This window comes from Ranitomeya imitator, chromosome 2 (genome assembly GCF_032444005.1).
Source record: "Ranitomeya imitator isolate aRanImi1 chromosome 2, aRanImi1.pri, whole genome shotgun sequence".
Lineage (NCBI taxonomy): Eukaryota > Metazoa > Chordata > Amphibia > Anura > Dendrobatidae > Ranitomeya > Ranitomeya imitator.
In genome coordinates this window covers 380,577,042-380,590,586 of record NC_091283.1, presented here as the reverse complement: position 1 = coordinate 380,590,586, position 13,545 = coordinate 380,577,042, and the positions used below count along the sequence as shown (strand labels likewise).

The 13,545-nt window shown below is 42.9% G+C and overlaps 1 protein-coding gene and 1 long non-coding RNA gene across 2 annotated transcripts in view; one reads left to right on the top strand and one right to left on the bottom strand.

Moving 5' to 3' along the window:
• LOC138664045 (zinc finger protein 773-like) overlaps nucleotides 1-13,340 on the top strand; it is a 47,421-nt gene extending 34,081 nt beyond the window's left edge. The window contains exon 6 of the mRNA XM_069750459.1: nucleotides 10,313-13,340. Coding sequence (XP_069606560.1) covers nucleotides 10,313-11,319 — 1,007 coding nt within the window. The 3' untranslated portion in view covers nucleotides 11,320-13,340. The remainder of the gene's footprint in view (nucleotides 1-10,312) is intronic.
• Nucleotides 1-13,545, bottom strand: part of LOC138664059 (uncharacterized) — a 205,456-nt gene that overhangs the window by 17,778 nt on the left and 174,133 nt on the right. Inside the window, exon 2 of the long non-coding RNA XR_011318287.1 lies at nucleotides 10,413-10,489. This is a non-coding gene — a long non-coding RNA (uncharacterized lncRNA). The remainder of the gene's footprint in view (nucleotides 1-10,412; nucleotides 10,490-13,545) is intronic.

Genomic DNA, 13,545 nt, shown 5'->3' with positions numbered 1-13,545 from the left:
GTCAGGTTTGTGAGCCCTTGCTGCTTTTTAGTCCCAGACTTCCTGGGTCCTGGATTCGTTATTTCCGTTTCTTCTTCATTGGTCATACTGTCTAGGCCTTAATGTTTTCCATTGCTTATTCAGTTTATGAACATACATCAATTGCGATGCAGTGCATCAAAAAGAAACATTTTTTTAGCCACTGCTTGCTAAAAAGCCGTGGCTACCTCCGTATACAACATATGTGTATAAACACCAGCATGACAGGCATCTACTCTGAAAAAGAATACTTTTTTGGACCACTTATCAGGACACGTTTGAAATGGACAAAGACAAACTGGAAGCTGTAAAGGACTTAAACCAACTCTGATCAATGATCACTCAAGCTGCAGCGATGTTACCGAAAGTCAATAGGAAAATAGCTATGGGGAAATCAACAATGAAGTAACTGGCGAAGGTCTTGAAATCGAGGAAGATTTCACTGGCGACGAAGACACAGCTTGTATATAGTCTTGTCCTTCCTGTAACATATGGATGCAAAACCTGGATGATAAAGAAACAAGACTGAAGACGAATCAACGCCTTCAAAATGTGGTGCTAGAGAAGGATGTTATCAATAGCATGCATGGCAAGAAGAACAAACAAATCAATTCTGGAACAGATCAAGCCAGACATGTCACTCGAGGCAAGGATCACCACGTTACGCCTTGCCTAATTTGGACACATAATACAAAGAGAGTAATTACTGGAGAAGGGCAACATGGTCAGAAGAATAGAAGGAACAAGACTTAGAGGAAGACCAGCAACCCGATGGCTTGATACACTCAAGGTATGAAAAAAGGATATGTGGAACTGTCAGCGTTTCATCGGTGAACAAATAGGAATCCACTCCAATCGATATAAAAAGAGAATTTGGCACTCCACATAATGATGCAAAAACGTTTTATCCAATATATAAAGCTGAATGTGTGTGTGTGTATGTCCGGGATTGGCACCTGCACCGTCGCAACTACAGCCACAAAATTTTGCACAGTCACACGTCTGGACCCCGAGGGCGTCATAGGCTATGTTGTGAGGCGAAATTTTAACCCCGCACACATTTCACCACACATACACCAACCTCGCCACATAAAAGTCGAAACACAAAACTCGCCACTCAAAACTCGCCACGCGCAAAATTCGCCACATGCAAAACTAGGCTCAGGCAAAACTCACCACACGTGCAAAACTCACCTCATGGAAAACTCGCCACACGTAAAATTTGCACACGCGGAAAAATTGCCACATGCACAAAAGTTGCCTCATACAAGACTTGCACATACTCAAAACGCAACGCACCAAACATAAAACTCGCCACACGCAAAACTCGCCATGCGCAAAACCTCCTGCACACAACTTGCTACACTAACCTGTCACATGCAATTTGACACACAAAAAGTTGCTACACGCATGTTGCCACACAAAACTCATCTCACAAAAGTTGCTACATGCATGTCGCCACACGCAACTTGACACATGAATCTTGCCCTAAAACACACACAGGTCTGGTATTGTCCTTCAAAAATAAAAATCTGATTAATAAGCAGACAAACTACAAGAGCAACAAATGTATGATATAGGAAATACAACAGCTGTCAGTCACATGACCTGTCTATTATGTGTATGTGTGAGCTAATTTATACTGCCAGGGGGGAGGGCTTCCTGTTGGCTGGGATTTATCAGGCTGCCAATAGCAACCAATCACAGCTCAGCTTCTATTTTGCTGCAGTTAATTAATCTGAGCTCTGATTGGTTAATATAGGCAACAAAGGACATTCTCAGTATAACAAAGCTTGTGTGAGGTAATAGCATGTCAGTTAGGGTGTGTTGGTGGAAAGGCTGATGTCAGTCATATTGCCTCTATGTGAGAGGATATAGAAACTGCCAGTTACAGACTATTTTTACACAATAATGCCTCATAAGAAAAGGAATTCCATGGCACGAATGTCAGCTGATGCGAAAAGAAAAGCTGCATTACGGGCCAATGAAAAATGTGAAGACCGAGAAACAAGGCTGACACATGAGAACAACAGCTGCTTCCTCAAGAGCCAATAAACTTTCTGAGCAGAGGGAAGTGAGGCTTGCAGACATGAAAACAAGAGCTGCTTCCTCAAGAGCTAATTAACTTTCTGAGGAGAGGGAAGCGAGAGTTGCAGACATGAAAACAAGAGCTGCTTTGAACTTTCTGAGGAGAGGGAGCGAGGCTTGCAGACAAGAGAACAAGAACTGCTTCCTCAAGAGCCAATGAACTTTCTGAGGAGAGGGAAGCGAGGCTTGCAGATAAGAGAAGAAGAGCTGCTTCCTCAAGGGCCAATGAGTCATCTCAGCAGAGAGAAGGCCGACTTGCCACTAATAGAATTGCTATTTCTTCCACCAGGGCATAGGAAACGGTTGGAGATTTGAAACATGCTGCCTTTTGCTACCAGTCAGACATAAACTATCAGGATAATCCTAAAGTTCAGATAGGCAAAATGGATGTGGTCTGCATGTACTGCAGTGCCCTAAAATGGAAAGATGAACCGCCAGGTTTATGCTGCGCAAATGGCAAGATAAAACTTCCACCTCTCCTGTCACCACCAGATCCCCTAAAGTCTCTGATGACAGGTACCAGTACAATATCAAAGCATTTCTTGGACAACATCAGGAAGTGCAACTCCTGCTTCCAAATGGCATCATTTGGTGCAACAAAAGAAATGTTAAAACAGGATTTATGCCGACATTTAAAGTTCAAGGACAGGTTTACCACTCAATTGGCTCACTGCTTCCATTACAAGGAGAAGAAAAACACTGGAACGGAGGAAATAGGGGCTTGATATTGAAGGCTATCCAGGGGTGAAAGCAACTGATACTCTTGGTCGCGTCTACACTGTTCATCCGTCAAATGCAGAGTGCTTCTACCTGTGCATGTTACTTCATGTTGTCAAAGGCCCTACATCATTTTCTGACCTGAAGACCGTGGGAGGCCAGGTGTGTGAAACATTGAGGGAAGCTTGCCAAAGAAAAGGACTTCAGGAAAATGATGGACACTGGGACCTGAACCTCAGTGAAGCAGCAGCCACACAAACCCGAAAGCGACTAAGACACCTATTTGCTATTATTCTAACAACCAACCTGTAGCATTTCAAATCCTCTTGAGATTTGAACAAAGTACAAAACTGATCTCAGTGAGGACATCCTCATGCAGAGAAGGGAAAATCCTCAGCAACTCATCAACTTCACTGAGGAAATGTTCAATGAAGCTTCAATGCTCCTTGAAGATCAGTGCATAGCAATGTCAGGAAAAGCCTTACAGTTGCTTGGTTTGCCTGCTCCAATAAGAAATCCTGAAGGCATCCAAATGTGTAGGGAGATTTTCATAGAAACAAGCTACAATATTGATGAACTGACAGCATTTGTGTCTCAGAACGAGCCAATATTGGTACCAGATCAAAGGGACACCTATAACTACATTTTAAAGGGAACCTGTCACCCCCGAAATCGATGGTGAGGTAAGCTCACTGTCATCAGGGGCTTATCTACAGCATTCTGTAATGCTGTAGATAAGCCCCCGATGTAACCTGAAAAAGGAGAAAAAGAGGTTAGATTATACTCACCCAGGGGCCGTCCCGCTGCGGTCCGGTCAAATGGGTGTCTCAGGTCCGCTCCGGCGCTTCCTATCTTCATTCCATGACGTCGTCTTCTGGTCTTCACACTGCGGCTCCGGCGCAGGCGTACTTTGTCTGCCCTGTTGAGGGCAGAGCAAAGTACTGCAGTACGCAGGCGCCGTGCCTCTCTGACCTTTCCAGCGCCTGCGTAGTACTTTGCTCTGCCCTCAACAGGGCAAAGTACGCCGGCGCCGGAGCTGCGGCGTGAAGACCAGAAGAGGACGTAATGGAATGAAGATGGGAGGCGCCGGAGCGGACCTGAGACACCCATTGGAGCAGGACCGCCCCTGGGTGAGTATAATCTAACCTCTTTTTCTCCTCTTTCAGGTAACATCAGCGGCTTATCTACAGCATTACAGAATGCTGTAGATGAGCCCCTGATGACGGTGAGCTTACCTCACCATCGATTTGGGGGGTGACAGGTTCCCTTTAAGTTTCAGTGAAACCAACAAAGGTGGGATTGTCTTCCTTGTTGCTCCAGGTGGAACAGGAAAGACATTTGTAATCAACTTGCTCCTGGCAAAATTTCGGCAACAAAAAAAGATTGCACTTGCAGTGGCATCTTTTGGAATTGCAGCCACGCTTTTAAAAGGTGTCAGGACAGCACATTCGACATTCAAACTACCACTTAACCTGTCTTATAGTGACAGCCCCGTGGGTAATATTGCCAAGGGATTAGGACTGGCCAAATTGCTTCACAAGCGCAGTGCCATCATTTGGGATGAATGCACCATGTCACACAAAAGTGCTCTGGAAGCAGTGGACAGACTGCTGCAAGACTTGCATAGCAACAAATATACCATGGGAGGAGTAGTTGTTGTTTCGGCAGGTGACTTCCGCCAAACACTACTCGTTATTCCAAGATCAACCCCTGCAGACGAACTCAATGCCTGTCTCAAAGCATCGCACCTTTGGAGAAAAGTAAAGAAAATGTCACTGAACACAAACATGAGGGTCTACATGACAGGCGATGTTTCTGCTGGACTGTTTTCGAGCCAACTGTTGACTATTGGAGATGGCAAGGCACCAGTAAACTCAACCACTGGACAGATCACCTTCCCAAGCAACTTTTGTTGCATTGTGACTTCCATTGAGGAGTTGAAAGCAAAGGTTTTTCTAAACATTCAACTACATTTCAAAAATTCTGGTTGGCTGTGTGAAAGGGCTATTCTAGCTCCCAAAAATGACAGCGTCAACAAGATCAATCTTCAAATTCTAAATCTCCTTCCAGGTGTGTGCACAACCTACAAGTCAGTGGATACAGTAATAGACCCTGCTCAAGCATTATTTTATCCAACTGAGTTCCTCAATTCCTTGGAGCCACAAGGACTTCCTCCTCACAAACTCTTTCTAAAACATGGAGCCCCTGTTCTGCTATTGAGGAATTTGGATCCACCAAAGCTGTGTAATGGAACAAGACTCTTGATTAAGAACCTGTTTCCACATGTAATTGCGGCAACCATTTTGACAGGATGTGCCACAGGAGAAGATGTTTTCATTCCAACAATTCCTCTCATTCCATCTGATTTGCCTTTTGATTTTAAACGCCTCCAGTTTCCTGTTCGACTGGCATTTGCTATGTCCATCAACAAGGCTCAGGGACAGTCCTTGAAAGTAGTTGGAATCGATTTACAATCTCCATGCTTTTCTCATGGTCAACTTTATGTGGCCTGTTCAAGAGTTGGAACAGCCAAAAATCTGTTCGTCTTTGCACCTGAAGGAAAAACGAAGAATGTCGTTTATCAAAAGGCTCTCAAATAAGTAGTAGAAGATTACTTCACATTACTTGGCCAATTTACCGTGTATACTCGAGTATAAGCTAAGATTTTCAGCCCATTTTTTTGGGCTGAAAGTCCCCCTCTCGGCTTGTACTCGAGTCATACCCGGGGGTTGGCAGGGGAGGGGGAGCGGGGGCTGTCTAGTTATACTTACCTACTGCTGGCGCAGTCCCTGCTTCTTCCAGCGCTGCATATTCTTCCTGTGCTGAGTGGTCACATGGTACCGCTCATTACAGTAATGAATATGCGGCTCCACCTCCCATAGAGGTGGAGCCGCATATTCAGTGCTCTAATGAGCGGTAAGTGTGAGCGCTCAATACAGGAAGAATATGCAGTGGTGGAAGAAGCAGGGACCGCGCCAGGAGCAGGTAAGTATACAGGGAGGGGAGCGCTGCGCAATATTTACCGCTCCTCATTCCGGTGCGGCTCCGTCTCCAGCGTCCTCTGGCTGTGACGCTCAGGTCAGAGGGCGCGGTGACGTGGTCAGTGCGCGCCCTCTGCTGAGCGTCAGTGCAGGAGACGGAGCCGCACGAGGAGCAGGTAAATATTGAAAGCGCCGGCGTCATGAGTGAAGAGAGGTGAGTATGTGATTTTTTTTTTTTTTTTATTGCAGCAGCATATTATATGTCAAAGCTTTATATGGAGCATCTATGGGCCATAATGAACGGTGCAGAGCATTATATGTGGCACAGCTTTATATGGAGCATCTATGGGGCCATAATGAACGGTGCAGAGCATTATGTGTGGCACAGCTTTATATGGAGCATCTATGGGGCCATAATGAACGGTGCAGAGCATTATATATGGGGCACAGCTTTATATGGAGCATCTATGGGGCCATAATGAACAGTGCAGAGCATTATATGTTGCACAGCTTTATATGGAGCATCTATGGGGCCATAATGAATGGTGCAGAGCATTATGGCACAGCTTTATATGGAGCATCTATGGGGCCATAATGAACTTTGCAGAGCATTATATGTGGCACAGCTTTATATGGAGCATCTATGGGGCAATAATGAACAGTATGGAGCATTATATATGGCACAGCTTTATATGGAGCATCAATGGGGCCATAATGAACGGTGCAGAGCATAATATGTGGCACAGCTTTATATGGAGCATCTATGGAGCAATAATCAACGGTATGGAGCATTATATGTGGCACAGCTTTATATTGAGCATCTTATGGGGCAATAATAAACGGTATGGAGCATCTATTTTTATTTTTGAAATTCACCGGTAGCTGCTGCATTTCCTAACCTAGGCTTATACTCGAGTCAGTAAGTTTTCCCAGTTTTTTGTGGCAAAATTAGGGGGGTCGGCTTATACTCGGGTCGGCTAATACTCGAGTATATACGGTAGTTAAATCTGTGAGGAATATCTCTGGTGTTGAAATATATGTTGTGAAATGCTTCTATTAGCTTAGTTTTTGCCTTTTAATAATTACATTTCTATCTATTTGTTTTGTGGTTTTTGTGTGCAGAATACATTTTTGTTAACACATTCTATTTTGCTAACAGCAGTTATTAACCCGGGCGAAGCCGGGTAGTACAGCTATTATATATAATATCCGTAATTTTGTTGTAAAAAATTAATTGACGTTTCAGCCCAATGGCCTTCCTCAGAACTACACAAGAGATATATTACAATAAGTATACTGCAATACATAAGTTAAATACAATCAAGGTAATGGTGGAGAAGACCCTGGAGACCTATCTAGGCATGCACAAAATTGATCTTCCTACAGACTGTTCATCCATCAAATCGCCATGGCTTGAGATCGAGCTAAAGGCCGATAATAATAAATAATAATATTTATATTTTATTTTTTTCTTAATTCAATAGTATCACACTTAAAAACTTGAATTAGAAACTCTAATCATTAAAATATATGCAAATAACAATGCTCCACTCCCTCTTCTTTACCAGATTAGAGTCTCATCTGAGGAATTAAAAAAATATATATTTTTTCATTTTAAATCAGGATAGACAATTATTCTAATCCCATTGTTTGACATATATATTTTGTTTCCGCGCCCCCTTCCCTATCTTTTTGAAAAAGAGTCTTCACTATGATACTTTGTAGTTGGTAATTGGGCAACAGTTTCTTTCATGTAATGAGTCCTCTTTTCCCAAAAGCAGGGAGAAAGACATTCTTTGCCAATAGGGATGAGCAAAACCATGAAAGTTTGAGTTTGTCAGGTTTGGCCAAACTGGAGATCAAAGTTCGCTTTAGTACTGTTAGGGGCTGCAAAAGTAAGCAAAATGGGGGTAAGAGCAGGACAAGTGCCCTGAAAACAAATGTGGATAGAGAAATGACTTAAAATAGCATAGAATCCCCACAAAAACCGCCCCCCGACGTGCTGTATGAGCTCCGTTCCATGGTGACCTCGGATCACAAAGTATCAGGGGATTATTCTGGAGAGGCCGCCTGATAAACGGGTACCACTTCCAAGGAAGGCAGTAGTCAAGCAAATTAACCACTTCTCAACTGAGTCAGCACTTGATGTAGCGAGAAAAATTAGCCATTCATGACAAATTAGAGGCTCTGTAATTGGAATGAGTAGTTAAATATTTTAATGAGTATCTATTGGAGAGAAAATTTAGTGCCAGCAGCCAGGTAATTTCATCTCCAGTAGCATACACTAAAGTCTCCCACTACCGCGCACACACGAATGGTATAGTGAAACTGCTAATGGTCATTAAATTAGATTATTTTGGCTGCACAGGTGGCTCAGTGGTTAGCACTGTGGCCTTGCAGCACTGGGGGCCTGGGTTCAAATCCCACCAATGACATCTGCAAGGAGATACGTATGTTCTCCCTGTGTTTGCTTGGGTTTGTTCTGAGTACTCCAGTATCCTCCCATATGCCAAAGACCTACTGATATGTAATCTAGATTGTGAGCACCAATGGAAGCCGTGCTGACCATGTCTATAAAGTGAGTGATATCAACACAATAAATAAAGACATTTCTCACTACAGATCACAATAAAAAAACATGAATCTGTCAAAGAATGTATGGAAGGAAGCTGTTAGGTGTCGAGTTCCCGCAGCTGCACAGTGAGAATCTCAAGCCATGTCCTCTGCGGTCTCCCATTCTTCCTCCACCACAGAGGATCCTGCTCAGTAGAGACGTCGGTCCCAGCGTCTTGCTCAGGCTAATGCTGTGCGTCTGGTTGCTGCTGACGTCCCAGGTCCAGCTATAGCAACCAGCAATAGTCAGCGGTGAGCAGACGCTCCTGGGACTAAGTCTTGCTTTTTGCCTTCTGAGCATGCCCATGAGACGACCGCTCATTGGTGGTCGGAGGCCACATGTACAGGTCCTCAAGCAGCTCAGATTGGTCCTCTAGTAAGGTCCCGGAAGGCTGTGACTATAAAAGAATCTAGTATGATCCTAAATTGTGGTGTGTGTGGATGCATGTATGTAACTGGTGCAAGCTCCTAATTATCCCCTTCCCTCGTGTTGTGTCTGAGTCAGGGTGATTAGAGCAAATACAGCGCCATGTAGTGCATTGCCAGCACTGAGCACGATAACCAGCGTCATTAGTGGCGCTCACCAGTGTGACGCCATGCACAATCAGTGCGCTTTACTCCCTAGTCAGGGTGGTTAGTGGTGGTTGCAACGCTGCGCGCACTCTGTGCACTAAATTGGTCGGGTGCTGTCCAGGCATCACTGGTGCGATGCCGAGCGCTTAGTAGGTCTAGAGAGACTCTTACTCCACGTCCATGGGGCTGAGTCTTGTGACCGAACACTAGCGCTGATTCAGCTGTGCCCTGTGATAGCTAACAGGGTACGGTCTGTGTGCTCTGCGGTACTGCGGCTCTGTGAAGTAACAGAGCTCGTCGCAAGTACACATCGGGTGACGGTTAACCCACGTGTGTCCAGTGTGATACCGCCACTTTGTGTCCACCATTGCCGAGCAGCAGTTAACATCTCTGCACGGTGGACCCTGGGCTGCGAACGCACCTTATTATTATCCTTATATTTATTTGGTGTGTTCCGCCAGCCCTAACAGAAGCTATCCAAATAAAATCTGTGGAAGGGAAGTATGTGACCAGAATTAACTTTAATTTCCAGCTGATGATACCGATATGAGACAACAAAAAAGACAACAAAATGTCAAAAAGCAAGAATTTGCCTTGACCTATGAAAAATTTAGGAACAAATATTAAGATTGTGAAGTGGATTTGATTTAAAATAATTAGGAAGATGAGACCCTGTACCAGGAGGTGAAGGTGGACGTGGCGGTATAGGTGGAAGAGGCAAGGGAGGAGTAATCCAACACTGTGTTTTGAGTTTTTTATTTTTGGGGGGAACCTGAGCTCCAACCAGGGTGCAGAGTTCCCTCTGGAGGAAGTGGACATGGTCGTGTAGGTGGAAGAGGCGGAGGAGGTAGTCAACAAATGTAGATAGGGTAATGTCTTAAAATAACATAGAATATAGCAAAAAATAAAAAACAACAATATTGACAAGGAGGCAGAGGTCAAAGTGGAGAAGGCATTTGAGGAGGAGGAGGTGGCGGTGTAGGTGCTCCTGAAACGCATTGTCAATAAAATCCTTTGTGTATATTGGATCCGTTGGTGCTATGCATTCATCTCACATTTACCCCCGATAACTACTAAAGATTGAGTTCTGTCATACACATACTGTAAGTCAGCAGTTGAATGTCTAACAGGAGAATGAGGCAAGATGCAGGTCAGATGTAAAGCGAGATCTACTGTGGCAAACATTGACCTAGTCAATTGAAAATGTTATTTTACTACAAACTGTATAGACATTTTTCTATACAAAATATAAATATATAATAATATAGCTGAATAAGTGACATGTTATTGAAAAATAATAAAATTGTTTTTATTTTTGGCAGATGACTGTACCAGGAGTTCAGAGAAATATCTGTTAGTGTCAAATTTGAAAGCAAATGATCACAGAATCGCAGAAAATACATATGAAAAGCCTGCCATTACCTCAGGTACAGCTCCAGCCCTACACAGCAAAAGTCTATCACCTGATTATTTTCAACAGCTACTATCTTCATCACGGACTGTTAAAAAAAACAAAAATAACAGAAAAAATGGTGAGCATCACAGAGTTCACAAAAGAAAGAAGCAACAAGCACGTTTGGAATATGGGAAATGTTTTAAAAAGAAATCAACTGATGTAACACATGAAAGAAGTTACACAGGGGAGAAACTAATTTCATGTTCGGAATGTGGGAAATGTTTTACATATAGATCTGAATTTGTTCAACATCACAGAATTCACACAGGAGAAAAGCCATATTCATGTTCAGTGTGTGGGAAATGTTTTACAAGGAAATCAAATCTTGTAATACATGAGAGAAGTCACACAGGGGAAAAGCCATTTTCATGTTCAGACTGTGGAAAATGTTATACAGATAATTCAAAACTTGTTAAACATCAGAAAATTCACACAGGAGAGAAGCCATTTTCGTGTTCAGAATGTGGGAAATGTTTTACAGAGAAATCAAAACTTGTTAAACATCAGAAAATTCACACAGGGGAGAAGTTATTTTCATGTTCAGAATGTGGGAAACGTTATGCAGAGAGATCAAAACTTACTATACATCAGAGACTTCACACGGGAGAGAAGCCATTCTCATGCTCAGAATGTGCAAAATGTTTTACAGAGAAATCAAAACTTATTTTACATCAGAGAATTCACACAGGAGAGAAGCCATTTTCATGTTCAGAATGTGGGAGACGTTGTTATAAAAAATCTGATCTTGCTAAACATCAGAGAACTCACACAGGCGAGAAGCCATTTTCATGTTCAGAATGTGGGAAATGTTTTATAGATAAATCAAATCTTGTTAAACATCAGAGAATTCATGCACGTGATTCAAACAAGTGATTTTAATGTCTCGAAACACATTAATTTAAGCATGAGAGTTCTTGGCTGCAGTTTGCTTCACTGTGCATTACCTTTTCATAAGAATTATTGTTTGTCAATATTCTTTTTAATGCACAGTGACCGTGTGCTCCCTCTCTGGCCCTGATGAAAAATTACAAGCAGGTAAGAGAGCGCACTGTCAGCGCGCATTATAACGCAACATCATTTTCAGGGGTGTGTTGTGAATTCTGTTGTCGAACTCCCTCCTGTGGTCGTGAATGGTACTTCGGCGAGTTCTGTCTATGGGCTCCCTCTGGTGGCTGTGAGTGAAGCTGCTGCTTCTGAGGTTCCTTACACAGGTGACGTGGTTTATCCTTTGGTTGGCTGTTCTATTTAACTCCTCTCAGATCGTTACTCCATGCCAGCTGTCAATGTTTTTGCATTGGTTCAGTTCGTTCCTGGATCTCTCTGGTGACCTGCCTTCTCCTGCAGAAGCTAAGTTCCTGATAGTCATTATTTGTTCACTGTTTTCTTGTCCAGCTGGTTTTCATGATTTTGTCTTGCTAGCTGGAAGCTCTGGGATGCAGAGTGGCCCCTCCGCACCGTGAGTCGGTGCGGAGGTCTTTTTTGCACACTCTGCGTGGTCTTTTGTAGGTTTTTGTGCTGATCGCAAAGTTACCTTTCCTATCCTCTGTCTATTTAGTAAGTCTGGCCTCCCTTTGCTGAAACCTGTTTCATTTCTGCGTTTGTGACTTTCATCTTTACTCACAGTCAATATATGTGGGGGGCTTCCTTTACCTTTGGGGAATTTCTCTGAGGCAAGGTAGGCTTTATTTTCTATCTCTAGGGCTAGATAGTTCTTAGGCTGTGACGAGGCGCCTAGGTCTGGTCAGGAGCACTCCACGGCTATTTCTAGTGTGTGTGATAGGATTAGGGCTTGCGGTCAGCAGAGCTCCCACATCCCAGAGCTCGTCTTGTATGAGGTTTAACTATCAGGTCATTCCGGGTGCTCCTAACCACCAGGTCATAACAGGGGTGGGGCTGGTCTCTGAATTTCCTAATCGCTAATGTCTTACAATGCACACTGACAGCTCATAAGTTCTTATCAGAGCTGACGACGGAGCACACTGTGTCTGTGCATTGAAAAGATTATTTCACAGTGTCAATATCCTACTGAGAATTGACAAATAATGCATTCCTTGTAGAGTAGGGACTAGCCCAGACACTGAAACTGATGTCAATAGTCCTTTCAGTGTAGGCACAAAGGCTGTGGCAGTGACCTTAGTCTCTGCCCCTGAAGACTTATTGTTTGAGTATCCCAGCATGCACTCCACATTCTCAAATGAAGTGTCATTATGCCCTTAAGAACTAGGGGTATTTTCTTTTTTTCATCTCTGTCTTTTGCTTCCCTTTTTCCCAGAACCATAACTTTTTTATTTTTATGTCAATATGGCCTTGTGAGGGCTTGTTTTTTTGCGGGACGAGTTTTACTTTTGAATGACACCGTTGGTTTTTCCAAATAGTGTACTGGAAAACAGGAAAAATATTCAAAGTGTTGTGAAACTGCAAAAAAGTGCAATTCTGACCTGCCATTATAATTCCCCAGGTCATTATAAGTTCGTAGATGCCAAATATGTATAGGTTATTTTTTATTTAGGCAGTGAAAAAAAATCCAAAGTTTGTAAAAATAAATAAATAAAAATAAAAAGTTGACATTTTTCGAGACCCTTAGCGTCTCCATTTTTCGTGATCTGGGGCTGGGTGAGGGCTTATTTTTTGCAAGCCGAGCTGACGTTTTTCTTGAAAACATTTGGGTGTAGTTATGATGTTTTGATTGCGCATTATTGCATTTTAATGCAATGTTGTTGCAATCAAAAAAACATAATTCTGGCGTTTTAATTTTTGTTTTTGTGTGACGCCGTTTACCGATCGGATTAATTCTATTTACATATTGATTGTGCGATTCTAAACGCGGCGATATCAAATGTGTAATTTTTTATTTTATCTTGAAGTGATTTAAATATTAAATATTTAATTTTTTTAAAAACTTTTTGTTTTCACTTTACACTTGCTTCAATAGTCTACACGGGAGACTAGATGCTGCGATCATCTGATCGCCTGTGCTACACACACCAGGGCTTCATCCCTACTCTGTGTAGCAGAAATGCTCACTTGCTATATCAATCTGGCTATGACAATCACAGGGGTCTACTGTTGTCATGACAACCTATATATTTATAATTTTTT